At 39.4% G+C, this 27,457-nt stretch overlaps 3 protein-coding genes across 14 annotated transcripts in view; 2 read left to right on the top strand and 1 right to left on the bottom strand.

The window, feature by feature from the left end:
* usp9 (ubiquitin specific peptidase 9) overlaps nucleotides 1-10,644 on the top strand; it is a 30,546-nt gene extending 19,902 nt beyond the window's left edge. Inside the window, exons 25-44 of the mRNA XM_016467350.1 lie at nucleotides 159-296; nucleotides 396-419; nucleotides 455-662; nucleotides 779-999; nucleotides 2,297-2,487; nucleotides 2,561-2,734; nucleotides 2,826-2,967; nucleotides 3,051-3,254; nucleotides 3,358-3,922; nucleotides 4,826-4,949; nucleotides 5,033-5,258; nucleotides 5,372-5,501; nucleotides 5,592-5,777; nucleotides 6,499-6,719; nucleotides 7,125-7,213; nucleotides 7,450-7,606; nucleotides 7,695-7,907; nucleotides 8,533-8,640; nucleotides 9,419-9,514; nucleotides 10,143-10,644. Of these exons, the coding sequence (XP_016322836.1) occupies nucleotides 159-296; nucleotides 396-419; nucleotides 455-662; nucleotides 779-999; nucleotides 2,297-2,487; nucleotides 2,561-2,734; nucleotides 2,826-2,967; nucleotides 3,051-3,254; nucleotides 3,358-3,922; nucleotides 4,826-4,949; nucleotides 5,033-5,258; nucleotides 5,372-5,501; nucleotides 5,592-5,777; nucleotides 6,499-6,719; nucleotides 7,125-7,213; nucleotides 7,450-7,606; nucleotides 7,695-7,907; nucleotides 8,533-8,640; nucleotides 9,419-9,514; nucleotides 10,143-10,280 (3,555 nt within the window). The 3' untranslated portion in view covers nucleotides 10,281-10,644. The remainder of the gene's footprint in view (nucleotides 1-158; nucleotides 297-395; nucleotides 420-454; nucleotides 663-778; nucleotides 1,000-2,296; nucleotides 2,488-2,560; nucleotides 2,735-2,825; nucleotides 2,968-3,050; nucleotides 3,255-3,357; nucleotides 3,923-4,825; nucleotides 4,950-5,032; nucleotides 5,259-5,371; nucleotides 5,502-5,591; nucleotides 5,778-6,498; nucleotides 6,720-7,124; nucleotides 7,214-7,449; nucleotides 7,607-7,694; nucleotides 7,908-8,532; nucleotides 8,641-9,418; nucleotides 9,515-10,142) is intronic.
* A 3,085-nt stretch (nucleotides 10,645-13,729) lies between these two features.
* On the bottom strand, nucleotides 13,730-16,039 carry LOC107673716 (60S ribosomal protein L8-like). Of its 2 annotated transcripts, none has more exons than XM_016467453.1 (6): nucleotides 15,956-16,039; nucleotides 15,189-15,332; nucleotides 14,958-15,099; nucleotides 14,655-14,873; nucleotides 14,022-14,137; nucleotides 13,730-13,927 (listed from the first exon to the last, which is right to left on the bottom strand). In XM_016467453.1, exons 2-6 carry the CDS (start codon nucleotides 15,324-15,326, stop codon nucleotides 13,769-13,771), a joined length of 774 nt encoding a protein of 257 aa, XP_016322939.1. In that variant the 5' UTR covers nucleotides 15,327-15,332; nucleotides 15,956-16,039; the 3' UTR covers nucleotides 13,730-13,768. The 2 variants fall into 2 exon arrangements, with proteins under 2 accessions (XP_016322939.1, XP_016322938.1); XM_016467452.1 differs by lacking the exon at nucleotides 15,956-16,039 and adding an exon at nucleotides 15,748-15,783.
* A 1,187-nt stretch (nucleotides 16,040-17,226) lies between these two features.
* Nucleotides 17,227-27,457, top strand: part of LOC107673666 (ATP-dependent RNA helicase DDX3Y-like) — an 18,321-nt gene continuing 8,090 nt past the window's right edge. The window contains exons 1-20 of one of the 11 annotated variants that reach the window (XM_016467362.1): nucleotides 17,227-17,604; nucleotides 19,188-19,239; nucleotides 19,420-19,467; nucleotides 19,932-19,991; nucleotides 20,375-20,467; nucleotides 20,556-20,627; nucleotides 22,037-22,213; nucleotides 22,304-22,439; nucleotides 22,958-23,071; nucleotides 23,177-23,276; nucleotides 23,379-23,514; nucleotides 24,032-24,129; nucleotides 24,237-24,335; nucleotides 24,423-24,583; nucleotides 24,673-24,817; nucleotides 24,916-25,060; nucleotides 26,215-26,396; nucleotides 26,477-26,594; nucleotides 26,679-26,832; nucleotides 26,915-27,039. In XM_016467362.1, the coding sequence (XP_016322848.1) occupies nucleotides 17,560-17,604; nucleotides 19,188-19,239; nucleotides 19,420-19,467; nucleotides 19,932-19,991; nucleotides 20,375-20,467; nucleotides 20,556-20,627; nucleotides 22,037-22,213; nucleotides 22,304-22,439; nucleotides 22,958-23,071; nucleotides 23,177-23,276; nucleotides 23,379-23,514; nucleotides 24,032-24,129; nucleotides 24,237-24,335; nucleotides 24,423-24,583; nucleotides 24,673-24,817; nucleotides 24,916-25,060; nucleotides 26,215-26,396; nucleotides 26,477-26,594; nucleotides 26,679-26,832; nucleotides 26,915-27,039 (2,260 nt within the window). In that variant the 5' untranslated portion in view covers nucleotides 17,227-17,559. Of the gene's footprint in view, nucleotides 17,605-18,950; nucleotides 19,084-19,187; nucleotides 19,240-19,419; nucleotides 19,468-19,931; nucleotides 19,992-20,374; nucleotides 20,468-20,555; nucleotides 20,628-22,036; nucleotides 22,214-22,303; nucleotides 22,440-22,954; nucleotides 23,072-23,176; nucleotides 23,277-23,378; nucleotides 23,515-24,031; nucleotides 24,130-24,233; nucleotides 24,336-24,422; nucleotides 24,584-24,672; nucleotides 24,818-24,915; nucleotides 25,061-26,214; nucleotides 26,397-26,476; nucleotides 26,595-26,678; nucleotides 26,833-26,914; nucleotides 27,040-27,457 lie in introns of those variants that run through there. The other 10 variants (XM_016467360.1, XM_016467361.1, XM_016467359.1 and 7 more) reach the window with 10 other exon arrangements.

Raw genomic sequence — 27,457 nt, 5'->3', positions numbered from 1 at the left:
TTAGCTATCTTTAAATGTCTGTAATGATCAAAAGTGTTTTTGATTAAACCTCTTTTGCTTTGCGTGTGACAAACGAGATGTACAAAGGAAATAACTGAGGAAACACCTCATGTTTCAGGCTCAGTTTTCTTAGTTTGTCCTTCTCTTCCTGTACCCAGAACTTTTTCCAGGCCTCCAAGTACATCCCAGATATCTGTGTCATTCGAGCAGTTCAGAAGATTGTCTGGGCTTCTGGCTGCGGCTCGGTTCAGCACGTCTTCAGTTCTAATGAGGAGATCAGCAAGATCTATGAGAAGGTGCTAGTTCTTGGCTATGTATTCATTATTTATGAACTCAATATTCTGAATATTATTTATGACTCAATATTTATGCTTGTGATGTTGGATCTTCCACAGACCAATGCTGGCAATGAGCCGGATGTCTTCCTTTTTTCCCCCCCATGAACTCCTTATAGGAGTTAATGGATGACTTCCTGTTCCCAGCATCTAATGTGTACTTGCAATACATGAAGAGTGGAGAATTCCCCACTGAGCAGGCCATACCTGTGTGTAGCACCCCAGCCACCATCAATGCCGGCTTTGAACTGCTGGTTGCACTTGCTGTCGGATGTGTGCGAAATCTCAAGCAGATTGTGGACACACTAACTGATATGTACTATTTAGGTGTGTGCTAATGTTGATTCCTGATTCCTAGAAATGGTGCACTCAACCCCATCAGTTTTCATGATGCATAGTTATTTACTTGTTTTTTTTTATAAATGGTTTTTATGTACCTTTAGGTTGTGAACCACTTACAGAATGGGAATATTTACCGCCAGTTGGCCCAAGGCCCACCAAGGGGTTTGTGGGTCTGAAAAATGCAGGTGCGACTTGCTACATGAACTCAGTGATCCAGCAGCTCTACATGATTCCTCCCATCAGGAATGGCATCCTGGCCATTGAAGGCACGGGCAGCGAGGTGGATGATGATATGTCTGGAGACGAGAAGCAAGATAATGAGGTACTGCCTAACACTGTTCATTTCCGGAGTCTCAGACTGCGTTGTGTTCATGAGAATTTTGCTCTATATGTGAGTGTTTCAAAATAAAAATGGACTATAAAGCAAAACAAATATCTCTGGAGGAGGTCACAGTATGATTCACTTAGATTGAGCAATGTGAACGCAAAATGCTCAAGGTTTACTTAATTTTTACATTTGGGATATTCCATATTTTTCCCATTATAGGTTTGAATTCACTTTCAATGGACAGTGTGAATGCAATTTAGCCACCTTTTGGTTTAAAAAAAGATTCAAAGTGCTTAACTGTTGTTTTAGTATTATTTATGTACTGTTACAGTTTTTATTATTGTTTTGAATTTGCTTTTATTTTAATATTTTTAGAATTAAATTTGATTTAAATTGTTTAGCTTTAATTCCTGTTTTAGTATTCTTAGTACTTAAATTCTTAGTAATTCTTACATAAAAAAAAATCTGTCTTGTTTAAATGTTTATCTAATATTTTTTTCAATATATATATTATAATAGTTTGAGTTAACAGTAACACTGGTACATTGCATGTTGAACCAAGGAAATTTGCAATGGACCATTAGCACCTGTACCAATCACAGTGAATAAAAATGGGAGTAGGATTGCCTAGGGAAAAGCTCAGGTGGAGGGGTGTGGCTTCTCATTTCCCAGTATAATTAAGCTCAGGTGTGTGCTTTATTAACCCAGAGAGTGCTTACAGCCAGTGTTGCCAATTTAGCTACTTTGTAGCTAGATTTAGCAACTTCCCCACCCCTTTTGAGACTTGTTTCAAAAGTTTAGGGACAAAAATAGCAACTGCTTGGACAAACCTTATCTAAGTTCTCATCTTGCCCACTGATCTACGTTCATCTTTATATAGATCAGTGAATTTGCCATTGTGATGTCATCTAGTGACATTTAGCTACCAGTTTTAGCTACTTTCAATTGAAAGCAGTTGGCAACACTGCTTACAGCTCTTGCACTTGTTGTTCTGGAAGCACACATAGTGGATTGTTTCTGGAGAGGTTGTGCTTTCAGTTTCTGATGACTGGTAATGTCATTAAATTGAAATTATATTGCACCTTTTTAATGGATGAACTGCCCAATGATGACTATCATCCTTTCTCACTACCAAGTGACTGACAAATTTAGCCATCTCTGGGGTGTATATGCCATGTGGGCAATCCCTGGAGCTGAGGGCATTTTAACAAAAGTTTTCTTTAAATTATTATGTGATTGAAGTTGCTTACAACAATTGAAGTTTATTGAAAGTCTCGCTTTAATTTTGCAGAGTAATGTGGATCCCCGGGATGAAGTATTTGGATATCAGCACCAGTTTGAAGACAAACCTTCTCTCAGTAAGTCGGAAGACAGGAAGGAATACAACATTGGGGTTCTTCGGCAGTTGCAGGTCATTTTTGGACACTTGGCTGCCTCCAGGTTGCAATACTACGTGCCTAGGGGATTCTGGAAGCAATTTCGGTAAATTTACCTTTCTTTTAAGACTACTGAACAAGGCACTATTCTCTAAACCGGTCTCTTCCTCTTTCTGCAGGTTGTGGGGTGAACCAGTAAATCTGAGGGAGCAGCATGATGCCCTGGAGTTCTTTAACTCGCTGGTAGACAGTTTAGATGAGGCTTTGAAAGCATTGGGTCACCCTGCCATGCTGAGCAAAGTGCTGGGTGGCTCTTTTGCTGACCAGAAAATATGTCAGGGCTGTCCTCACAGGTACATTGGAAATCTAATATTGTGGGTTTTTTTTTTTTTTGCCTTGGTAGATCTTTTTGTCAGTGTAACACACTCCATACTGTCTTTTCAGATATGAATGTGAGGAATCGTTTACGACGTTGAATGTAGATATCAGAAACCATCAAAATCTCCTCGATTCTATGGAGCAGTACGTGAAAGGAGACTTGCTTGAGGGTGCAAATGCCTACCACTGTGAAAAATGCAACAAGAAGGTGTGTGTTCTGTCTTTATCTTAAGGATGTCTTTTGTTGTTGTTTAAGAGAACACTAAGCTCAAGGGGTTGTCTACATGACAGGTGGACACAGTGAAGCGTTTACTCATTAAGAAGCTCCCTCCGGTGCTGGCCATCCAGCTGAAACGCTTCGATTATGACTGGGAACGAGAGTGTGCCATCAAGTTCAATGATTACTTTGAGTTCCCACGGGAGTTAGACATGGAGCCCTATACAGTAGCTGGAGTAGCCAAGCTGGAGGGGTCTGATGTGCACCCAGAGAACCAGGTATTACACCAACATGGTCTTTCTTTGGTCTTCAAATTGTCTAATTGAAATAAATGCCATTTGGGAATATTTTATATAGCTGAAGTTTTGAAACTGTCCTTAGCAGCAGGTGGTCCAGCAGAATGAGCTGTCAGAGCCGGAACCCCCCTGCAGCTCTCGTTATCGTTTGGTGGGAGTGCTGGTCCACTCAGGCCAGGCTAGTGGAGGTCATTATTACTCCTACATCATTCAGAGGAACGGCGGCGGTGGTGGTGAGGGAGAAAGGAACCGTTGGTATAAGTTTGATGATGGAGATGTCACTGAGTGCAAGATGGACGATGACGAGGAGATGAAGAACCAGTGCTTTGGTGGAGAGTACATGGGTGAGGTCTTTGACCACATGATGAAACGCATGTCCTACAGGCGACAGAAGCGCTGGTGGAATGCCTACATCCTCTTTTATGAGCGTATGGACACGTTAGACAAGGACAGCGAGCTGGTTAAATATATCACTGAGCTTACAGTGACCAGCAAACCTCACCAGGTGAAGATGCCCTCTGCTATCGAACGTGGCGTGCGCAAACAAAATGTGCAGTTTATGCACAACCGTATGCAGTACAGCTTGGAGTACTTCCAGTTCATCAGGAAACTGCTGACCTGTAACGGTGTCTACTTGAACTCACCTCCAGGTAAATCCAGCCATTGACCTTGCTCTATTCTCCCCTGTTGTAGATGGGATCAGGGCTGCAACGTGCTGTTCATTTTGAATCCATTCTTCAATCTGTTTTTTTATAAATTGATAAAAAACAGAATTTGACTTTCTTGTATCTTGAGGGAAATCCTGATATTGTCCTGATATTAAAAATAAATTGTTAATATCTTAAGATTAAATAATTTTAAATGCTAAGTTATATTTGGTTTTCTAACATTTGAGAAGTTAAAGTAGGGTCGAAAGTTTGGGGTTGGCCAAAATTTTTTTGAAAGTGTTTACCAAGACATTACCAAGCATTCATTTGATTTATTAAAGGAATATTGTGAAATATTACAATTTAAAATAACTTTTCTATGTTAATATATTTTAAAATGTAATTTATTCTTGTGACGGCACAGCCGGTATTTCAGCAGCCATTACTTCAGTTTTGATTTTCGCATTATCCTTTATAAAACATTTAGTATTGCGCGCACATTTATGTTGGCAGTTGAACAGTTGTGATGCATATTTTTGTGGAAACTACTTTGTAATACTTTCATGAAACTATGCACTTATGAGCCTTAATATAAGCTCTTGGTATTTTTGGCTATGAAGTATGATTTTTATATATATATATATATATATAAATTTTTTGTTTTTCCCACTCATGATATTCTCTGTGTGCATATGCAGAAAACTTCACTAACATTCATTCAGAAAATGTAAAAACGTAAATAGTTGCAAGTGAGTTAAACCGCTCACTTGTGTGTGTGTTTGGGAAATGGGTTTCCTTTTTCCTCATTACACATACTCCTATTGTTGCTTCTGCAGAATAATGTATTCCAGGGGATGATGAAAGTCATTGTAGCATTAACGATTTTTTTTTTTTTGTGGCTTTTAGGTCAAGACCATCTTTTGCCTGAAGCAGAAGAAATGGCTATGATTAGTATACAGCTCGCTGCTAGGTTTCTCTTCAGTACTGGATTCCACACCAAGAAAATTGTCCGTGGCCCTGCTAGTGATTGGTAAGCATGTGATTTCTGAGTTTATCAGGCATATGCTTGCCTGTGTTCTTCAACTTAGTTGATCCTCGTTTCTTTTATTTCAGGTATGATGCTCTGTGCATCTTGCTACGGCACAGTAAAAATGTGCGTTACTGGTTTGCACACAACGTCCTCTTTGCATATCCGAACCGCTTCTCCGAGTACCTGCTTGAGTGTCCCAGTGCCGAGGTTCGAGGAGCCTTCTCCAAACTCATTGTATTCATTGCACATTTCTCCCTGCAAGATGGACCCTGCCCTTCACCCATTGCTTCACCTGGACCTTCAAGTCAGGTACGTCTCGTCAATCTAGGCCCTCATTGATGGGAAATCAGGGAATGTCTAAAATTTGGAACTCACTGCACAAGGTTCTTATACGTTTTACATTATTTGTCCTTTTGTCTCAGAGCTGTGATAATTTGAGTTTAAGTGAGCACTTGTTCCGTGCCGTACTTAATCTGTTGAGAAGGGAAGTGTCTGAGCACGGCCGTCACCTGCAGCAGTACTTCAACCTTTTTGTCATGTATGCCAACCTTGGTAAGGACCACTCGCCACCCTTAAGGCCTGCATTCATATGGGCTTGCATGCTATAGTGCTGTCCTGTCTCACTCCATTTCTTTCTCTCAGGCTTGGCAGAGAAGACGCAGCTGTTGAAGCTCGGGGTACCAGCTACCTTCATGCTTGTGGCTCTGGATGAGGGGTCCGGCCCTCCCATTAAGTACCAGTATGCTGAGCTCGGAAAGCTCTATACTGTCGTCTCGCAGCTGGTTCGCTGCTGTGATGTGACATCACGTATGCAGTCCTCAATCAATGGTGAGAATTTTATACATTGCTGCAAAATGTGTGCATTCTGATAACAAAATTGTCTGTAGGCTTTCACATGTAGTTTTGGTCCCCATTGCCCAATGAAGATGCTCATCGTTGCTCAGGACTTACTGACTGACACAAAGCCATCTCCAGGCGGGAGTGCCAGGTTGGCATTGCTTGGAGCTGAGGGCATTTACAGAGAAACAAGCAGAGATGCACTTCCTTTTTTTTTTTTTTTTTTTTTTTTTCCGCTTACCAAAGATTTTTACATATGAAATTCCCTGTGTGGCCCGAGGCAGCTCGAGTTTCTGTTGAAGCAAAGCGCTTGAGAAGCAATTTTATTCTTTTGATCTCGGTGGGACTCTGACGTCAGGCCAGGAGAAGGGAGAAGTCAGACAGTCAAAAAGAAAAAAAAGAAAGAAAATGAGAGAGACACTAGCAGAGAACTTTGCTCAGTCAACTGGTTCCTTAACAGGGTAATAACACCAGTTTTTTTATTTTCATGAAGATCACTTATAATGTTAGTAAAGGCTAGCACCAAAATAGTCATATTTTAGTTTTTCACAGAACTTGAACTTTTTTTTTTTTTTTTTTTTGTGTCAAGCCAGTACAATGTTTTAGTAGTTTGATCTGTTGACACTAATTTAAAGATTTGCATTGCAAACGAACATTTTCCAGACCACAAGCCAGGATATGAGCTGACATTTCCACATGTTGACATTTTTAGGAAACCCTCCCCTGCCAAACCCATATGGTGACCCCAACATCACCGCTCCCATCATGCCTCTGCAGCAGCTGGTGGTGGACATCCTGTTTGTGCGCACCAGTTATGTGAAGAAGATTATCGAGGACTGCAGTAACTCAGAGGACACTATCAAACTGCTGAGATTCTGCTGTTGGGAAAACCCTCAGTTTTCCTCCACTGTGCTGAGTGAACTACTGTGGCAGGTGAGAGGGATTACCAGCATTCCTCTTTGAAAAGATGTTGACGATTTTCAACTTAAGCAGCATTGCGAATATTGCAATTACAATTTTTTTTTTCTCTCTTTTATAAATGCACATTTTTATTTGGCCGTTCAGTTTCCTAAAGACTATCATTGGACTTAACTTGTTTCCTGCTGTCTTCCGCTCTTGCAAATTGTGATAGAGAATTTAGACAAGTATTTTAATAGCATCCGTTTTAAACTGAAGTAGCATAATGTTATTGGAGTTTGGAAGGTCTGTGAATCTGTGTAAACGGTCTGTTAACTCTTATGTCGATGTTAAATGTATAAAAATTTAAATTTTCACTGTATTGTCTAGCCATGTTTGTATATTTTTCCTGGTTGTCTTAACATTGGTGTTTTTGCATAGGTGGCATATTCATACACGTATGAGTTAAGGCCTTACCTGGACTTGCTCCTTCAAATCTTGTTTATTGAGGATTCATGGCAGACTCACAGGTCAGTCTATCTTTCCACTTCATGTTTCGCAAATGTCTCTGTGAAATAACATATGAAGAAAAAGCCCCAGAACAACCTGAAACACTTAATATCACAATGGCAATTGAGAACTACAATTTAGTTCCTGGAGTGAAGTCCTTAATCTTTAGGCGCCTTGACCGGTTTTTTTTTTTTTTAGATTAAAATTCCTGAATGCATAATCATGTCCTGCTCTGCTCTTTTACTTTGTTTGTTAGGATCCACAATGTGCTGAAGGGAATCCCTGATGACCGTGATGGGCTTTTTGACACCATTCAGCGTTCCAAAAATCACTACCAAAAGAGAGCTTATCAGTGTATCAAATGCATGGTGGCTCTTTTCAGCAACTGTTCAGTGGCCTACCAAATTCTCCAGGTGAGCTTGATAATGAAAGACTGCATGTGAATGTTTTTTTGTTTTTTTTTAATGCATGTAAAGACTGATTATGGTTTACCTTTTCCAGAGTAATGGAGATTTAAAAAGGAAGTGGACCTGGGCAGTGGAGTGGCTTGGTGACGAGCTGGAACGGAGACCATACACTGGCAATACCCAGTACACGTATAACAACTGGTCCCCTCCTGTCCAGAGCAATGAGACTTCTAATGGATACTTCCTGGAGCGCTCCCACAGTGCCCGTATGACTTTAGCCAAGGCCTGTGAGTTGTGTCCAGAAGAGGTAAGTGATGGCTCATGCCACCCCTCATTGTCTGCAACATTAGTGGCAGTATGTTTAGTTTAAAGTCTAATCATGCTTGTGTGCTTCTGCCCATTAGAGACTTTTTAATAATTACATTTGTATTTAAATTTCTGCATGGTTGCCTTAAGAACCCCTTTCAGTAAATACTGGTGTAATGTAGAGAAACACTTTATTAAAACTTTTTTTGAAATCTCACACTGACTGTATAATGATGGGCAGGCACATATCAAACGTTTAACCTTTGGAAAGCAATTTTGAAGAGGTTTTAAAAGGAAATCTTTTCTAATCTAGAAATGTTTTGTGTGCTAAATAGCCACGTTTAACTATAGATAGGGCTTTGAGTTTTCGACTTATTTCTAGGTTTTCATTTTTATAATGCAAAGCAGTTACAAATGTTGATATTTGCACAAGTTTAAGTTTCATTACATTTACACTTGATTTCATGCCATGTGTTTTTTAAAGCCATTTTATTGATTTGCAGAAATAAGGCGCTTTCTTTATCTAGTTTAATCGGTAGCAAATTTCCACAAATGTTAAATGTATGCAGCCATAGATGCATAATTTGTTGAAACAGTGTGCAATATTAACTGCTGTTTCAAAATAGTGTCACTTAACGAAGCACGAGGTGGCATCTGAAGAGGACGCTGGCCGGAACCCGTCCTCGACACAGCAACTTTTGCCAGGGGAAGTGACAGGCCAACAACAGCACACCGTAAGACTCGTATGGCCCGGCCACACTGGTGCCATCTGCGTAACTTTTTGGTGTTCACAGGGCGTGATGTAGACCGAGAACCATCTTCCACCTCCCTCTTATTTCGTCCTCATCTCAATGTGTCCAAACTGTTTTTCTACGCAACTACAAGTCTTAATGTGGTAGCTAAGTGATCGAAAACTCTAAGCCTTGGCTATAGTGCACTGAGTTGGAGGTCATTTTTGTGTCTGGTGGTGTTTTTCTTTCTCTTTTGTTTTGAGTCTGATTTTATTTTGGGAATGTAAGTGTTCTGGTCATCTGATCTGAAAACAACCTGCACTTCTAAGAAGCTTTTGTGTGACTGTGCAAATTTGTTAGTTTTATATTCTATTCTGATGATTAACTTTCTCTGAGGAAGAACACCGTGTTCAGGAGAATGTGTTCAGTGTTATAGTCACCCCACTGTCTAATCAGTTCATCCATGGGCAAATTCCTGTCAGTCATCAGAAGCTTCCTTAAGTTCAAAAACCAAACACTCTTATGCTTTAATTTGATTAAATTGTTTTGTGTTGTCCATTTATAGTGTTCCCTCATCTGTCATTGGATTTCCGATAAAGCCTTGAACTTTCCCATTTTATTGAATTCCCATGTTTTATATCGTAAGGGACTCTTTATAGAGGACATTATTCACAAATATCCCTTTTAGTTAGTATGAAGCAAACTGTTTTATTTCTTTCTATTGCATGTAGATATATATTGTATATCCACTGCTCAACTTCATTTGTGATGGTTGTTTTAGGAGCCTGATGAGCAGGAGGCCCTTGATGAGCAGGACACTTCTCCTCCAGAGGACACTGCTCTGTACCCTCACTCTACAGGCACAAAGTTTCAACAGGTACTGAGCTTCAGTCACACAAACCTCATGCTACTCTTAGACCTCTCTTAAACCATATCCTGTATTTGTGAAAAGACCATTCCAAAGACTTGAATAAACTTTCTTCACTGCAAACCAATGTAGTGGTTGTACTGGGACCTTGCAGATTTGAAAGTTTGTTGTTGGAGTTTCGTATTAAATGGCTAAAGATTTTGGTCCATTAGATGCTTTTGGAAAAAGTCTTATACTCAAGGCTGCATTTATTTGATCAAATACAGCACAAATATTATAATTTAAAGTAACTACGATTTAACTTTTGATCAATTTAATGCATCTTTGCTGAATAAAAAGCATTTTTCAAGAATGAAAGCTTGAGCATGCATTTTGTTTTGATTTGTTTGTATTTTACTTGGTTTTCACTGACTAATGGCTTTCATGTTTACCCCAGTTTGGGAGTGTTTGTGCTTTTTGATCGTTGAATGTGTAAATAGTTTATTTATTTTTTTTAATTGCTCTGAATATTTTGCGCAAGTCACTTTTAAATGCACGTCAGTCGTTATATAATGGCATCTCCAAGTCTGAGTAAACCATAAATATAAATTCTTCTGATTGTCATGTAATAATTTGATTTGTTCTTGCATCTTTTCAGCAGAATAACCTCCCGCATACGCAGCCGTACACTGGCCCCGCTGCACGGCATGTCAACAACCCTCAGCATCCAGGCCCACGAGCACAAGAGAACTGGGAGTCCCCTGAGGAGGCGCCGCCCAGCCAGACTAAAGACTAACAATATGTTGTCACACTGTCCTCCATCTGAGTTCTCCAGCGAGATACTCGAATCCAGAGCAAGGCCAGGCCCCACCATGCTGCTCTACTCCAGAGCCTGTGTAACCAGAACATTCAGCTTCCCTCAATTTCTAACCCTGGAGTGGAGAGTCTCTTCACTGTCTGCTCTGCAGTATTAACTGTCAAAAGTGTAACTTGCAGTGGACTGTGCATATTGTTTGTAATAATAAAATGGGCCTGTCGCACTTGTCATGACAGAGGTGTACATACTACGTTAATGTTTTGACTGTTCAAAAGCAACAGCGTGTGTGATGCTGTTGGGAGACTGCAGATTTATGAAAATAGAAAAACAACAAAAAAAAGAAGCAAATACAACAGAAAGACAAAAAAAATCCCTGTTTTATCCCATGCTCAGTAGTAAGGTTTGGGCCGTTTGGGTCATTCTGCTTTTGATCATACATTATATTCATGTCGAAGCTTAACCGGCTATGGCACCTCGTGAGCAAGAGTTGGCCATAGTTTGTGAACGATGGGATGGTTGGGTTATGATCTTGACGTTTAGTTGATGTGAATGGGGTGATGCAACTTTATTCTGGAAATTCCTTTTTTTTTTTTTTTTTTTTTTTCCTTTTCCTGGTAATAATTCAATAATTTGAAAGCTCCAGTTGACACACTGTAACATCTTAGCATGGCTTCACATCAAACTAGTATAGCTGAAGGGCGATTCTGCTATTTTTCTTTCTCCATGGCGATTTGGAAGAGCCCTTTTTTTTGGTCCCCTTCATATGCTCTTCTAGATTTGATGTTTTTGAAGCAATGTAAGAAGTAAGTGGCTTTACAATTGCACACGTTTCCTCGGATAAATATTTGGCTGTCGCTTTTTTTTTTTTTTTTTTTTTTTTTGGTGGGATGAATGCTTCGGTTTTGATGATAGGAATTTTAGAAAGAGAAAATGTATGCAACAGTTTATGCCAGGATGACTGGAACATTAGTGGACAGAACTCGTTTTGCTTATTTGTCTCGACCTTTGTGTCAGACAAATTACCTCCTGGCAATTTAGTGGGTCGCCTGACTTCATGATCCCTGTTTGCATTCGTGTACTCGAGAAGATACTTGGTTTGGGGATTCTTCATTTAAGGAGAGTGAACGTAAAAGCAGGGTTGTACAATAAAATAACTGCTGGTTAGTCATGTTGCAACTTCAGTTAGTAAAGTCTCTTGGATTAAAGGAGTAAACATCAGTAGATACTGTATTTAATTGGTAACTTGAATGTTTTTTTTTCTTGGATTTTGTTGGAAAAAAATACCAAATACTCCTGCAAATGAAAATATTCTGCCCATCATATATTTAAATATTTTGCTGTTTTATTTTATAGAATTTATTTTGTTGTATTTCACTAAAAGAAAAATAGAATTTGATTTAAGAGGAACATTTTTGTCCTTGTGTTATTTTTAAAGATTATTGACTGTACAGAGTTCTTCGCCCTGTTTTTTGCCGACTTTTGTTTTGGCCATGATGTGACATTGAATTCTGAAGCCACAGTCACAATGTTGACTTTCACTTTGTGAGGTTTTTGTGCACAGAAATATTAGAGAAAAGCATTGCGCCCTTCAAGAATAAAGAAAATAAATCGGGAAAATGTCTCTGTTATTGTGGAGATTCAAAGCTGATGTTTTGTATTGATCGTTTCAAGTACATTATAATCACTGTAAAGTGCACAGCTCTATTGGCACAAAAATGAACAATGTAATTGCAGCCATGTGTGTTGGTGGGTTAGGTATTAGATTTTAAATTGCCTATATAATAAGTCCATAGAATATTGACAGACAACACTTTTTTTATGTGACCCTAGACCACAAGAATCATAAGTGTAATTTTTTCTAAACTGAGATTTATACATTATCTGAAAGCTGAATAAATATGCTTTCCATTGATGTATGGTATGATTGTTAGGATAGGACAATATTTGGCTGAGATACAACTATTTGAATATCTAGAATCTGAGAATGCAAAAAAAAATCTAAATATTGAGAAAATTACCTTTAAAGTTGTCTAAATAAAGTCCTTGGCAATGCATATTACTAATCAAAAATTAAGTTTTAATATACTGACAGTAGGAAATTTACAAAATATCTTCATGGAACATGATCTTAAAATCCTAATGATTTTTTGGCATAAAAGAAAAATCTATAATTTTGACCCATATAATGTATTGTAAGGAAAGCTTTTGCTACAAATATGCCCATGCTGCTTATGACTGCTTTTGTGGTCCAGGGCACATATTTCAAGTCTTTTTATGGAATGTCAATAACATGCTTATAAACCTGTTAGTGTTGGTCTTGTAGTTGAAACTAATTCACTTGAACTTGTTTTAAACCAGTTTGGACTGCTATTCCAAAACCATAAACTTCTTTTTAAGCAGTCTCTGATTAGAAAAGACACACAGCAACAAATAAAATCCATTAAACCTACATGAACACATTTTCCTCAGAATACAACAATCATGGGAATACTAAGTTGAATTATGGGAAATTATTTTTGCCTAATAAACCTGTATATCTCTTGGAATTTAATATCTAATCACATTTACGTTTAAACCCAATGTTTGCACACAAAATCATGTTAACATCCAGATAATCTTGTAAACACTATAGTACAAATAGTCCAAGGCAAATACTTTCAACAGATTCCTGAGAACACTTAAATTGTTCTTCCTGTTGGGTAGGTTGCAGAGTTCACCTGCCAGGCTTAACATAACACCCATAAGGCCATTCTTAATATGTGCAGGGTGAGAACTGTTTTTCAGCAGGGAATGAAGCGAGTCTGGGAAGACTGAGCACAACTGTGGACTGCTTGAAAAAAACACTAGAAATCTGTCTTGCCCCCCAGACATGGATGACTCACAGAAGGTAGTTAACGATGTATTTTTATAAATCAAATCAAAGTTCTTGTCATTACTAGTTATATATTCTGTATCTAAGATTTATGTTGTCTACAAGACCAATGGGTGATTCTGTACCTTTCCATACCCTTGTTTTAATGTTCCCACACATTTTTGTCACTCATTACAGAAAGGAATGATTTCAGAAGTTCTATATTTTTGTGTATAATGAGTTTCCAGCTGATCAGAGTACAAGAATAATTTGATACTTTCATATTAATTTAATCTTTTACTATACTTTAAAATAATGTAATATTTTAAAAGACCTTTTCAGGTCTGTATACCACTTTAAAATTACATTTTTCCTGACAGTAGAAACTCTTTGACGGAACCCTTGTAACTTCTAAAATTCTAAATATTCCCCTATTACAAATGTAAAATTAAAAGCAGGCACTATGTGCCATTCTAATACATTTTTTTTTCTTTTGGTAATTTGATTAAACGTAGTGTTTGTTTTTATGCTTTTGATGTTGTGCAGTGTTCCTATGAAAAAGACCTCAAGAGGCAAATGAAATTTTTTGGGACACATTTTATTATGAAGATGCACATTAGTTTTCCTCGTCCTGGACGGTCTTTGTTCCACGCAGTCTGCCAGTACGACGGGCAGCGATGAGACCGACCTTGCGTCCAGCAGGTGCGTCCCTCCTGATTGTTGAGGGCTTGCCAATATGCTGATGGTTACCACCACCGAAGGGATGCTCAACAGGCTGGAGAACAAACAGCACAGGTCAGATTTAAAACCAGCATTTAGGCAACAAAATTACCTGGAATCACAAAGAAATACAAATGAAGTTTGCTTACATTCATAGCCACACCACGGACACGAGGCCAGCAGTTCCTCTTGGCCTTGTACTTGTGGTATGCACGTCCTGCCTTCAGGATGGGTTTGTCAATACGACCACCACCAGCAACAACACCTTTAATAAGAGGCAATAGACTTCAGTTTATATTTAAGACTTGGAGATTCAAAATTGAATACACGAACACCCCTAATCATTTGCTATAGCAGGGATTCCCAAACTTTGAGAGCTGAACCTCTTTGACATTTTAAAGCACCACCTGAGATTTAGGTGGTTCATATTTTAACATCTTCTGTCATTTCACTTTCAGATGTTTTTAATAATTTGAAAAATTAAATGTAACATTTTTGTCGTCATTAGCTCTTCAAGTTACAAACCCCTTCAAATTTGAGAAACCCTGTGCTAGAGAACACATCCACAAATTATATTCTCAAATTATAGATCCCTATGATCACAGCATATTTCAATGGAGAGACTCAACAGCAAGCACCACAAAGAAAATTGTTCTTTTATGAAAGATAAGAAAAAAAAGCTCAAGGATTTTACAAAATTAAAATCAATCAAATCTGATTTATAACCATGCAATGCAAGAAACACAATAGGTTATTAACCAAAAACCTTCATGATTGCTTACCAACAACAGCTCTGTTTGCAGAAGAGATGACCTTTTTGGATCCAGATGGAAGCTTGACTCTGGATTTCTTGGTTTCAGGGTTATGGGAGATGACTGTAGCATAGTTTCCGGATGCACGAGCGAGTTTGCCTCTATCTCCGGGCTTCTCCTCCAGACAGCAGACAATGGTAACCTCAGGCATGGTGCCAACGGGGAGCACATTGCCAATGTTCAGCTGGGCTATAACAGTCCAATCACTTTGATCAGCATGCGCACATAAGACCGGATGTTTGTTTGACCAATTCTCAACTTAAAATGACCTACCTTTCTTGCCACAGTAGATGAACTGCCCAGTGTGGATGCCTTCAGCTGCAATGAACAGTTCTGTCCTCTTCTTGAAGCGGTATGGGTCACGGAACATCACCTTAGCCAGGGGAGCTCCACGGCCAGGGTCGTGAATGATGTCCTAGAGGAAAAAGCAGAATTTTTCTTTGCAACTTCCCTCTTCAGATGACAAGTGATCTTTTCAAGAATTAATTTATTTCACAATGTTACCTTCACAATCCCCTTGATGTAGCCATGGCGTTCAGCGAAGTCGATATGACGGAGTTTAGCAGCACCTTTTCTGTGCTTGACATGGGCTTTGAAGACGGAGCCCGCACCTTTTCTCTGTCCCCTGATCACACGTCCCATTGCGGCCTGTAGAGATAAGCAATAACACGTTTAATAAGACATTTCAATGCTATATTTACATAGAGGCAGTATTTCATTCTGCATTACAGCTCACATGGTCACCACTCACATTACAAAGAAAAGGCTGCAATTAAACTGCATATATAAGCTGTCAGTCTGCTTAACATCTGCTTGTTTTGCTCAACAGAAGGAATAAAGACATTGAAATTGGGAATAACAATTTCAATTTGAAGACAACTATTCGTTTAACACACTGACAGCCACTATACTGAATTCATAAATGACTTACGAATAGCTTGTAGTTAACAGGAACCCACACTAACGAACCCACACACGATTAAAACAACGCATAATTATTCGCTGGTTAACAAATGTATTAAGCTCGTTTAGGTGAAATAAGCTCCGCCGAGTCACCAGTCACCGGCGCTCTAGGCCACAACATGGCCACGGATACACCATCACTACTATTGTAAATATCACATTCCGTTTAATACCGAGACCCAAAAGAGCAAAGATATGTCCTTGAGTATTATGTTGACATTATACGGCTTGTTGTATACGTGGATGGTGAACTTTAAACAGGGATTGTAATCAGATTGAGCAGAGAGACAGAAGATTGTTTCTCATACCTAAACTCCGTTGACGGAAAGAGGAAGTAAAAGGGAACGGTGGGGCTTTTCTTCCGGAGAAATGGGCGGGGGAGAGGGGGGTCAAGTACCCGGATGTGTGTTCAGTCTGCGGTCCGCCCCCTAGAGGCTGAACATGGGATCCATCTGAAATTAAAGCAACGAGCGTTTTATCTTACACTGGTGACACAAGCATAGTTGCTCCCAATATGTTATTTAATATAGTATTACCTTCTTCGTGGTGTATGTATCGTGATAATGATAATAACAAGCATATGTTGTATATAAGTATACAAGGTAGTATGAAAAGGAACCATGAGGAGGCAGCATCGGGTCAATCACCTGTCTGTTGCAGTATTGGACAAAATGGATCAAATTGTTGTCTGTTGTTTAAAAACATGCTACTGTGTATTTTGGTGGTGTTTTCTGTTTTTAACCTAAAGAAGGCTCTCGCACGCACACTAGTCTAATTTGTCCACTAATAATTACAAACAGTTAATGTGCATCACAGAAGTCTTACCATTTCATTGTGTCATTTTCAGAAATTAATAATAAATGCATAATAAATAAGTTCACAATGAAAATCTTGTGAAAAGTGGGCACTTAAAAGTGCCATAAGTTGAAAAAACGCCCATAAAAATATAGCGATATTTAGAGGCATTGGACTAAAATGGCTAAATCGTTGTCTATTGTCTAAAATTATGTTATCGCACATTGTACTATTTTGTGCTTCATTAAACGTATCTCTGTTATCAACAAAAGGCTCTCACACTCTCAGTGTATGTAATTTCTCCATCACGTGTCCATCGCAAAATTTTTGTCATTTATTAAGTCATGAACATTTCAATCACAGTGTCATTTCCATCACATTTTTCTTTTAATTCTGTGTTCATTACCATTATTTTGTATTTTCAAATTTTGTACATTTGATTCATTTCAGATAGCATTTTATGCATCCTAAATATACACAGTGTTTCTACCATTTTACATCATTTGAAAATGACCTATATTTATTTATTTATATATTTACCTTTATATACAGAAAGCATTTGAAATGAATGATAAACACGTGATAAAAAAAGTGAATAAAAATCAACGAGGACATCAAAGTGCCAACCAGAAGTAGAAGAAACGGTCTTCAGTACAAAGTGGAAGAATATCAAAGCTCAGAACATTACAAAAATACGTGTTTTTGACACGGTGTGCCCAGAGACGGCTACATCTCGCGATATTCCGGTCTCCGTGACGTCTTTCCTCCGTTCGCTGATCCAATGGCATTTAGCCTGAAGCCAACAAGCACAGCGAGCACACACACTGGGCTGCCATCAGCACGGCGGGCAGCGTACACAGACATCGCGAAAGAAACGTCACATTTCGGGATTTATTGTGCCAATACAAGGACTGAAGGGGGGTAACTTACACGTAAACATTTCCTTCTTTTTTCCTTACGGTGGTCTTGACACAAAAAGCCCTTGGAGAAGGACAGGACTACAAAAGGAGCAAGTGACGTCGTTATAAAAGGAGACTTGGCTGAAATCCTTTAGACAACAAAAAAAAAAACAGCTTCACAGAAATAAAGGAGTAATCCTCACTTATTCTCTTTAGTTATGAGTCTTGTGGTCGTCGACGGTTCACACGGTCTAGACCAGCAGGTAGGCTGTGAAAATGTTTAAAAACGCGAGCTCTGTAATCGCTTTGATCTCTTGGTTTTGACACGGAGGCTAACGTTACGTCGTAAAACCTAGTGAGCTGCCTTTATAGACCGCATTCTTAGCGTTGCTTTGCCTCTAAAATGCTGTCAAGGAAGGCACATCGGTAGGTGTTGAGACACAGCCGCAGTTCCTCGTGTTGTAATCTTTTCCTTCATTGAAGATATAGAATTCAAGAGATACAGTATTACCACAATTATGTTCTCTTGTCCACATTTGGAGTTTAAAGTGTTGTTTGATACATAGCCGACGCCTTTTCCTGTTTATCTCTTTAGTTTAGATTATTTCCGCATTTCGGCCACCGGTTTACCAGAATCAACATCAGCACTGAACCTTTTCCGTCATCATAACACTAAATAAAGTTTCTATTAATAATGTAAAAGCTTTAGAATAGTTCGTCTTTTTAGAGATACTGTTAAAAAACGCATGGCGTCGAAATCTGTCGGACATTTGAGTCTGCGGCCTGTTTACCATGCAGCCTTTAAATTGTATAAGATTGAATAATTTTGTGAATAACGGGCTGATGATGGTTTTAATTAGTTTTATTTATTAAGCAATTTCTAGATGAGTCACCATATGACCAATTCGAAGTGTTTCTTGGTTTCATGACCAAAGGCTTTAGGCTTGACTAGGGCCATGAAGGCTTGCCAAACATTTGTGGCAGGCGTTTTGAAATTTGATTAACCAATTTAATGCCAGCAGCTACATTTGTGACCAAATGTTAGTTTAAAGGCTGTAAAAGAGTTTTTGTATTTTATACAGTTGTCAACTATAAATGACCACACAGACGGTCTTAATTTCATGTGACATTTTTTACATAGCTGATCTAAACAGTCAGGTCATCAAAGCTGTTGAATTCTACTTTACCCCTCTGAAAGATGGTGTTCGTGACAAAGCATTTTAAAACTTTCAAAATGGATACAGTTATGAAATTGCCTACATATAAAGTTTAAAATTGTTAAGATTTGTCAGTGGTCACAACTGTCATTGTTTACTCATCCCTAATGTTGTGAACTTTTTTTGACTTTCTTCAATGGAACACAAAAGCTGTAAGGCTTCATGTGACATTTTTTACATAGCTGATCTAAACAGTCAGGTCATCAAAGCTGTTGAATTCTACTTTACCCCTCTGAAAGATGGTGTTCGTGACAAAGCATTTTAAAACTTTCAAAATGGATACAGTTATGAAATTGCCTACATATAAAGTTTAAAATTGTTAAGATTTGTCAGTGGTCACAACTGTCATTGTTTACTCGTCCCTAATGTGAACTTTTTTTGACTTTCTTCAATGGAACACAAAAGCTGTAAGGCAGATGTTTTACTTTATTTTTATGAAAAACAACAAAAGATGTGGACTAAAATGGAAAGGTGATTGAGGCTAAACATCTCCTTTTGTGTTCTATTGAAGAAAAAGTCATACAGGTTTGTAATTCCTCTCTGGCTCAGTACTGTTTTCTGTTTAACACACTGTATTTGTAGCTGGTAGTGTACTAATTGTGGCCCACTTTGCTCTTTCCATCTTTCAGCTTGCTGTCTTAGACTTGAACTCAGCTGATGGACAGGGTGCTGGCTCTGGTCGTAAGTGATTTATCTCATTTAGTGCTTTTACCACATTCAGATTGAATGCCTGCAAAGCATAAACATCCTCCACATAGTTATTTTGTTTTGTATTTGCATTTTTTTTTTTTTTTTTGGAAGTTTAAAGTGCACATTTTAAATGCAAGTTTATAATAAAAATGAATGTTTATTTTCTTTCAGGGCGTTACATTCCTCCTCATTTGAGAAACAAAGACACATCACAAAATGGTATGTTATGCTGGTTTACATTAGAAACGGTGGATAAAATGAGAAATTGTTTTATAAAATGGGAAATTTGCAGATGCCTGCAAATATTTAGGATTTGAAATATGAGTTTTGGCCTTTTGAGTTGCTGTAAAAAAAAATTTTGAATGGGTGCCTTTAACATTTTCTTGGATGTCTACGATTCAATAACTGTCATGTGAAAATACGTCTTGACAGACAAAAACACTTAACTGTCTTTCAGGGCTTTCTAGTATCACAACAAAACCTGGACTATTGTGACTATTTAAAAAAAAAAAAAAAGAAAACGTTTCTTTGAGACTTTTTTTTTTTCAATATCATTTCCCATTTTAATTGACATGAGCCACTCATTTCATCACTAAAGAATGATCGCTAGATCTATCTTAAAATCAATGCTTTATGATCAATTGTTGAGTTTTTCTGCACTTTGACTTCATGTTTTTTCACAGCAGGAAATGCTTATTCCTCTGGTAGACAGAGCGGTTATTCAGTGGCACCAGTACAGAGCTGTAAGTCTTGGTCAGGTTCTTCTGAAGGTGCTTTGCTTCCAAGATGCATGAAAATGTAATTCCATGCCTTCAGAGCCAGTACTTTGTGGCCAGACGTTTAAAGTCAGTTCTCAGAGTGTTGCGTGAACCTCACACTTTATGAAACTGAAGGAGCCATTTCTGAGTCCACAAAGCTTTAGTGGCTGCTCCCTGTGATTATCCGGCAGATGCAGTTGCTTGCATTTCGCTCCTTTCTTCTCTTTTCTAATTGGCTCTTTAAATGGGAATACATAGGAAAGAGGCTTGTATGCATATGCAATAGCGTGCGTGCGCGCACACACACACACCTTTGAATGCTTTTAAGTATTTCACCATCTTCTGACAATGTGAAACTGTTTCTCAAGTTTCTCCCAAACAGTATCCTCAGAGTTGGCACCCTGAGGGAAACCAAAGACACAGGCATAACTATCCAACTGGATGGAATGACTTTAGGATCGGTAACTATTCAAAACGACCTGATTTGCTCTTATGCTCCTCCGTTGTGAAGGAATGGGTGTCTTTTAAGTGCCCTGTGCCTCTGCTTAGGTTCCCAGAGGTATCCATTCCAGGAGCTCTCATTTTATCACACCTACACTAGTGGCTGGCCAGACAGATGTGGTATATCTTTATGCATGTGACTTCTGCATCGTCCCACTGTTCTGCTGTCTGCCCTCTGTGACATCACTGCATTTTAACTAGACCCTTGAGCTGAAGTTTGTGGACTTTCCTCGAGACATGTTCTAATGCTACATGTCAATAGCATGCTTAATCGTGTGTTTTTTTTTTTTTTAAATACTAAGTGATGCCATTTATTTAACAGCTCTAACTACACCACTACATAAGTTGTTCACTCCAATTAGCAAGATCAACTGATCTGAGCTTTGACGTTTCACTGCTGCCACGTCAATTGTTTGTTTTCATACTTGCCAAGAGACACCGTCCAACTCCTGATGCGTTTTTTTTTTTTCTCAAGTTTGTTGCGAGATTATGTAGGAGAATGTTTCTTTTACTTAAGGGATTGTTTGCTGTTTACTTTGACTTCTGTTGCATTTACTGCCTGCCACAGTTGTGATTTTTGATGATTCCTCATCGTATGTTTGACAGTATGCATTAGCTTTCTGATTAGCAAGTAGGTCAGCAGTGATTGTGCTCTTTTAAAGTTAGTTTGGAAAGCTAATGTTTGGTTGTGTGGTATAACCACATCTGAGGAAGTCAGATATGCAAGTTATTTGTGTTTTTGGCCTGTTTTTGTTCACTGGAGTAATGAAGAGTGGGTATGCATATGCATGAGCGCAGTCCAGGCTAATTTCTGTGTGTGTGTCACTTGCAGCCTCTCCTGCGCGTACCGACAGCAGTGTAGCCACCGACGGAAATGAGGACGCAGCCAGTGTTATCAGCTGGGCTGATCGCTCTGGTAAATTTGAGCATCAGACCGTGGCATGGCTTGGCCTGCTTTCGGTGGTTTTCGGACAGAAAATGATCTCCAGTTTAAGTGGTGATTCATCTGTATAGGCTCTAGTGCTTGTAAGATTTTTCTCTTTGTGTGTGTGTCACGACCTTGTTTGATAAGGTACATTGCTCTATAAACGATCACATGATGTGATTTTTGGAGTGTGTGTGCTCTTTGTTCCTTAAACTGGATTTTTCTCAGAAAGGAATAGTTGGGTGAGTCACTGGGATGGCTGAACAGGTTGTTTTTCTTTCACATGGTTTTGTAAACAATAGGAGTGCCAGTTTTGGCCAAAGATGGCCATTGTTCTTTCTGTGTTCTTGATCTGTTTTTTTTTTTTGTTTTTTTTTTTGTTTTGTTTTTTAATAAAAGCAGTGCCATGAACCTGTTTGTCTGGTCTGCAACTCACTTGAATTGTTCCATTTGTTGCCGTTGGAGTAAATTGCTTACTGGCTTTTTCACATCTGCCACTCACTCAACCATCACTGAAACCAGTCTTGGCTTTGAGCCAAGTTGTAAATTAGAGCCATTCCCTCAGTGTCCTCACGTTCTCTACCTGTCTGTCCCTTTTTGAAAGATTCTCCAGGATGGGACGGCGGTCGTAGCAATGGTTTTGTCAATGGGTACCAAGACGGTCATATGAATGGGACTGCAAACTTTGGCCGTGGACCTCCTCGTAATGACAGAGGTGGACGTGGTGGCTTTCGTGGAAATAGGAACGGTGGTTCCTTCAACCAGCCAATGCATAATGCAGGTGAGAGTTTTAAAAGTCTTAGAAATTATAGAAGAGTGATTGTTTTGCAGGTTGTACATGTTTTAATCGTCTAACATGATGAAATTGCAGGTTATGGCAGTTATGAGAACAAAGATGGAGGCTGGAACGCTGTGGTAAACAGTGATGCCTACACTAGCTTTGGTGGGCGTTCTGACAGAGGGAAGTCTGCCTTCTTCAATGATAGAGGAGCTGGCTCAAGAGGAAGGTGAGGAAGAGTGCAGTATTGTAACATTTGTTTTAGATACCATTAAAATTTCACAGATCTTCACCACCTATTTTAATAATATGGCAAAATGTAATACTAACCTAAGTATTGTAAGTAAAAGGTTCTCAACCTCCCAACTGTGTATGTTCACTTTAGACTGTTTATGAAGCTACACGTCAAGATGGGCATTTTGAAATTTTTGTGTGTATTTCAGTGTTTAAGCTCAAAAAGCCACCAAAAAGTGCTCAGATGTGTGATAATCCAGATTCCTCTACTGGTTGAAAAGTTCTGCTGGTTTATCGTGTCTGTTTTATCTGTCTTCTGGTGCCTAAATTGACATGTTAAATGATGCCTAAAATGGTTTGGTTTGTTGGTTATATGCACTACTTTTCTAAACAATGGGGTGATTGATTAAGCCTGTTAATGCAGTGTGCTCAGAAGTAATAGATCATGTAAAAATTGAGTATTCATTGTGTTGTGCTGCAGTGATTTTATTAAAAACAAATGTTTCTTAGCAGGTATGAGTGTGGAGGCTTTGGAGGAGGAACAGGAGGAAACAGTCGTTGGGTTGAAGAATCCAGAGATGAAGAGGACTGGTCAAAGCCACTGTCCCCCAATGAGCGTCTGGAACAGTAAGTGGCCCGCTGCTAATCGCACTGTGTGTCCTTTCTCCTGAGTCCATCTGTCTCTGTGATTAAGCCATTGTTTTGTCCTCTGTCTCCCCCTCCAAACGACAGGGAGCTGTTCTCTGGGGGCAACACGGGGATTAACTTTGAGAAGTATGATGACATTCCTGTGGAGGCCACTGGAACAAACAGTCCTGGGCATATTGAGAGTGTAAGCCTAATAATCAGTGCCTTGTTGAATCAAGTGGCAAAACAAATAAGGTGGAGGGCTGCTAAAGAAACCGGTGGATGATGGTTTCTATTTGTCTTTCAGTTCCATGATGTGGACATGGGCGAGATCATTATGAGCAACATCACTCTGAGCCGCTACACACGGCCTACTCCTGTTCAAAAGTATGCAATCCCCATCATCAAGACCAAGAGGGACCTGATGGCCTGTGCTCAAACAGGTGGGCCATTAGAAAGTAGACCAATGTGTCTGTCTACTGGGGGATAAATGGTCTAAAATTGCATGCCAGTTGAACTGTAATGGCCAACTATATTTGCAATTATGTGATGACAAAGTAAAACTAGGATAAATTTTTTTTGCACAGTTTGACAATGTTAATAGCTTTAGCTGAATTTAGTAGAAACTGCTAAGACTGCTGATGCTGGATTCTATGTTGTGGGTCATTTACATAATGTAAACATTGACCCGCTGATTAAGTAAATGCTTTTCTGATCGACTTGAGTAAAATGAGAAGCTGTGAGCCCAAGTTCATGCCAAGAGTTCAGTGACTGATCCTTTTGAAAATGTACCCCTTCCACTTCCTGTCTCAGCAGGCAGGGCTTTGTCAGAATAAACCACATTGTTGACTAGGTTGAATGTGCAAAGTCTGGCTTTGGCTGTCCCATGAGGATGAAATTGCAGCTGTATGAGCAGTGAAGAGCAATGTGCTTCATCGCATGTGTGCTTCATTCTCTCAGGCTCGGGGAAGACTGCAGCCTTCTTGCTTCCTGTGCTTAGTCAGATCTACACTGATGGACCTGGAGAGGCACTGCAGGCCACCCAAGCCAGCACCCAGGTTACTATACATTTCTTTATTGGCCAGAAGTTGTGCATGGAGTCTGGTGACGGAAAGAAGTTCTGCTTCTGTCATGAAAGCATTTTGTTTTGGTCTTTCTCAAGCAGGAGAATGGGAAGTACGGCCGTCGTAAGCAGTATCCCATCTCTCTGGTTCTGGCTCCAACCAGAGAACTTGCTCTTCAAATTTATGATGAGGCCAGAAAGGTATGTTTCTGGTAAACCAGCTACAGGTTAGCAAAAGTTGGTTTAAATTAAGCTCGCCTCAACTAATTTTGTTGTCATCTTCTGCAGTTCTCTTACCGCTCCAGAGTGCGCCCGTGTGTGGTGTACGGAGGCGCAGATATAGGGCAGCAGATCCGTGATTTGGAAAGAGGCTGTCACCTGCTAGTGGCCACACCGGGTCGTCTGGTAGACATGATGGAGCGGGGCAAGATTGGCCTAGACTACTGCAAGTAAGTGAATCTAGTAGCAGACAGATTGTAGGTTTTCTTTGACCTCAAATATGTCTTAGTTCAGAAAAATGACTTTATACATTGTGTAGATACCTGGTGTTGGACGAGGCAGACAGAATGCTCGATATGGGTTTTGAACCCCAGATCAGACGTATCGTGGAGCAGGACACCATGCCTCCTAAAGGTGTTCGCCAGACCATGATGTTCAGTGCCACCTTCCCAAAAGAGATCCAGGTATGCATACATGAGCCTTACCAGTGAGAGTCACTATGAATTTTAAATAAAATTTTTGATCGCAATAAAGAACTGCATTCGTACCTTTATATTGTAAGATTCTGGCCCGTGACTTTCTGGAGGAGTACATCTTTCTGGCTGTGGGCCGTGTGGGCTCCACCTCAGAGAATATCACCCAGAAGGTGGTTTGGGTGGAAGAAAATGACAAGCGCTCCTTCCTTCTTGACCTGCTTAATGCAACAGGTAAATCACCTTCCCTTGGCCAATGTTTTACAATGTCATCGGGTCCTTGATAGCTTGTTTCAGGAATAACAGATTTGATCAACTCAAATATATATGGGTGTATAGATTTTATTGTATTATAACACTAGATTTTAAAACTAATACCATAAATGGTAGGGATGTGCATCTCCATAACTGAGGCTGATGCGATCCGCATCTCGATGCATAGCCAACGATACAATACATTAAAGATTGATATGAAGCAGCTACCGATGAGATGCGATTCACCCCATTACAATGCAGTGCAATCTGATTTCGATTCAACACTATGCGATTCAATGCAGTATGATGCAATGGAAAAAAATACGATGCTATGCAATTCAAAGGTACCTATGCAGGTAAAGATAGTTCGCATTTCTTTTAGTTCAGACAGACAAGGTCATGAATTAATTTAAGTGCCTTCTGACTTCTAACACCTCGGTCTCCGTAGTTTTGTGACACGTCATATTTACATAGCAGCAGTGATGAGAATCCAACTTGTGTACGATGCACACTTTTTTTTTTTTTTTTTTTAAATCAATGCATCACATCGTTACTTTTTCTGCCAATGCATAAATGTGAATCTTGCCATCCCTAATAAATAGTGGTATGGGATATATATGTATTTTTTTATCACTTCTATAATTTCATTTGCTTTTGAATAACATTTTTCTTAAAAATACTTTTAAAAGCATCTTAAATCTCTTTTTGAAGTCATTTTTAAATGTGACACTAAAGAGATAAAGACTGACTTATTGTTGTGCTAGTAAACATGTAGAAACAGTGACTGACTGACTTGGTGAAGCTCTTATGTATATCCATAGCAACACAGCACTGAGACACCCATGCTTTCAGATAAGTCTCGTTGGTCAGTGTTACCATGCCAACATTATCTAAGCAAAGACTGTAGCAGAAGGTTGCTGTTTAGTAGCTTAAAAGGAGGGAATGAAGTCACATAGTGGGACATATTAATGGCAGTGTGTTCTACATTTTCATGCCATCATGCCAAAACTCGACTACGGTAAAGAAGCAAGCTGTGTTTAATATTGCATTGAATGCAGATAATTAAGCTTACAAAAGCATTTCTTAATTTGCAAGATGCTTTTATCCATAGTGACTTATTCTTGTCTTTGTAGGCAAGGATTCTCTCACACTGGTGTTTGTGGAGACTAAGAAGGGTGCTGATGCTCTTGAGGACTTCCTCTACCGCGAAGGCTATGCCTGCACCAGTATCCATGGTGACCGGTCTCAGCGTGACCGTGAGGAAGCGCTCCACCAGTTCCGCTCTGGGCGCTGCCCTATCATGGTTGCCACCGCTGTGAGTAGAGTTTGTGAGTTCACTGGAAGCCCGTGGTTTTCCTCAAGTTTATTTATCTGATTGTGTTTTTGTCTTGATAGGTGGCAGCACGTGGCCTTGACATCTCCAACGTGAAACACGTGATCAATTTTGATTTGCCCAGTGACATTGAGGAATACGTCCACCGCATCGGTCGTACAGGACGTGTAGGAAACCTTGGTGAGTTTTGCTGTTGTTTTCAGAAATATCTTGCATTTCTCATTTTTGCCAGGAACTCTGTTTGTGAGATTGATTTATTTTCAGGACTGGCCACATCCTTCTATAATGATAAGAACAGCAACATCACTAAAGATCTGCTGGACATCTTGGTGGAGGCCAAACAGGAGGTGCCTTCCTGGCTTGAGAACCTAGCCTATGAGCACCAGCACAAGAGCACCAACCGTGGACGCCCCAAGAGGTATGCAAACATACAAGCTCTCCAGTTCTCCCCAGTGGGTTTATGTATTTTCCAGGTTCATGACGTTACTCTTCTTCTGCAGATTCTCTGGTGGCTTTGGGGCCAGGGATTACCGCCAGATGGCTGGAGGCGGCAACGCTTTCGGCAACCGTGGTGCTCGCAACACTGGTGGCCATGGAGGGAACAGAGGTTTTGGAGGCAATAAGGGTTAGTTTAACTTGAAAACCCCATCTTATGATTTGCCACTTATAATAATGTTCAATTAGTTAACTTTAATTTAACATTTATCCTAAATGAATAAACTTACAATAAACAACATTTTTACAATATTCATTGGAGTTTAATGGAGTCATGAACTGCTAAATCAAAATTGCCATGATCTTTTGACATAAGAGGTCATTGTACTATAAAAATAATCTGAAAGCTTTGAGTTCTGAAACTTACTTGTTAGTCTAGCCCAGTGGTTCCCAATCCTGGTCCTGGAGAACCCCCAACACTGCACATTTTTGGCGTCTCTCTTATCTGACACTCACATTTGAGGTCTTGGAGTCTTCACTAATGAGCTGATGAGTTGAATCAGGTGTGTTTGAATAGGGAGACATCTAAAATGTGCAGTGTTGGGGGT

Source organism: Sinocyclocheilus anshuiensis, unplaced genomic scaffold (genome assembly GCF_001515605.1).
Source record: "Sinocyclocheilus anshuiensis isolate Anshui unplaced genomic scaffold, SAMN03320099.WGS_v1.1 scaffold628, whole genome shotgun sequence".
Lineage (NCBI taxonomy): Eukaryota > Metazoa > Chordata > Actinopteri > Cypriniformes > Cyprinidae > Sinocyclocheilus > Sinocyclocheilus anshuiensis.
Note: the sequence above shows the minus strand (reverse complement) of the source record. Positions and strands in the feature narration are given on the sequence as shown.

What these genes read in the sequence shown, in the direction of transcription:
- LOC107673716 (XM_016467452.1), bottom strand. Translation starts at nt 15,768, where the DNA reads ATGTTGTGGCCTAGAGCGCCG. An exon ending in CATCTACTGTGGCAAGAAAG is followed by an intron (nt 14,874 to 14,957) that starts GTAGGTCATTTT and finishes GGACTGTTATAG; the next exon opens with CCCAGCTGAACATTGGCAAT. An exon ending in TGCAAACAGAGCTGTTGTTG is followed by an intron (nt 14,138 to 14,654) that starts GTAAGCAATCAT and finishes CTCTTATTAAAG; the next exon opens with GTGTTGTTGCTGGTGGTGGT.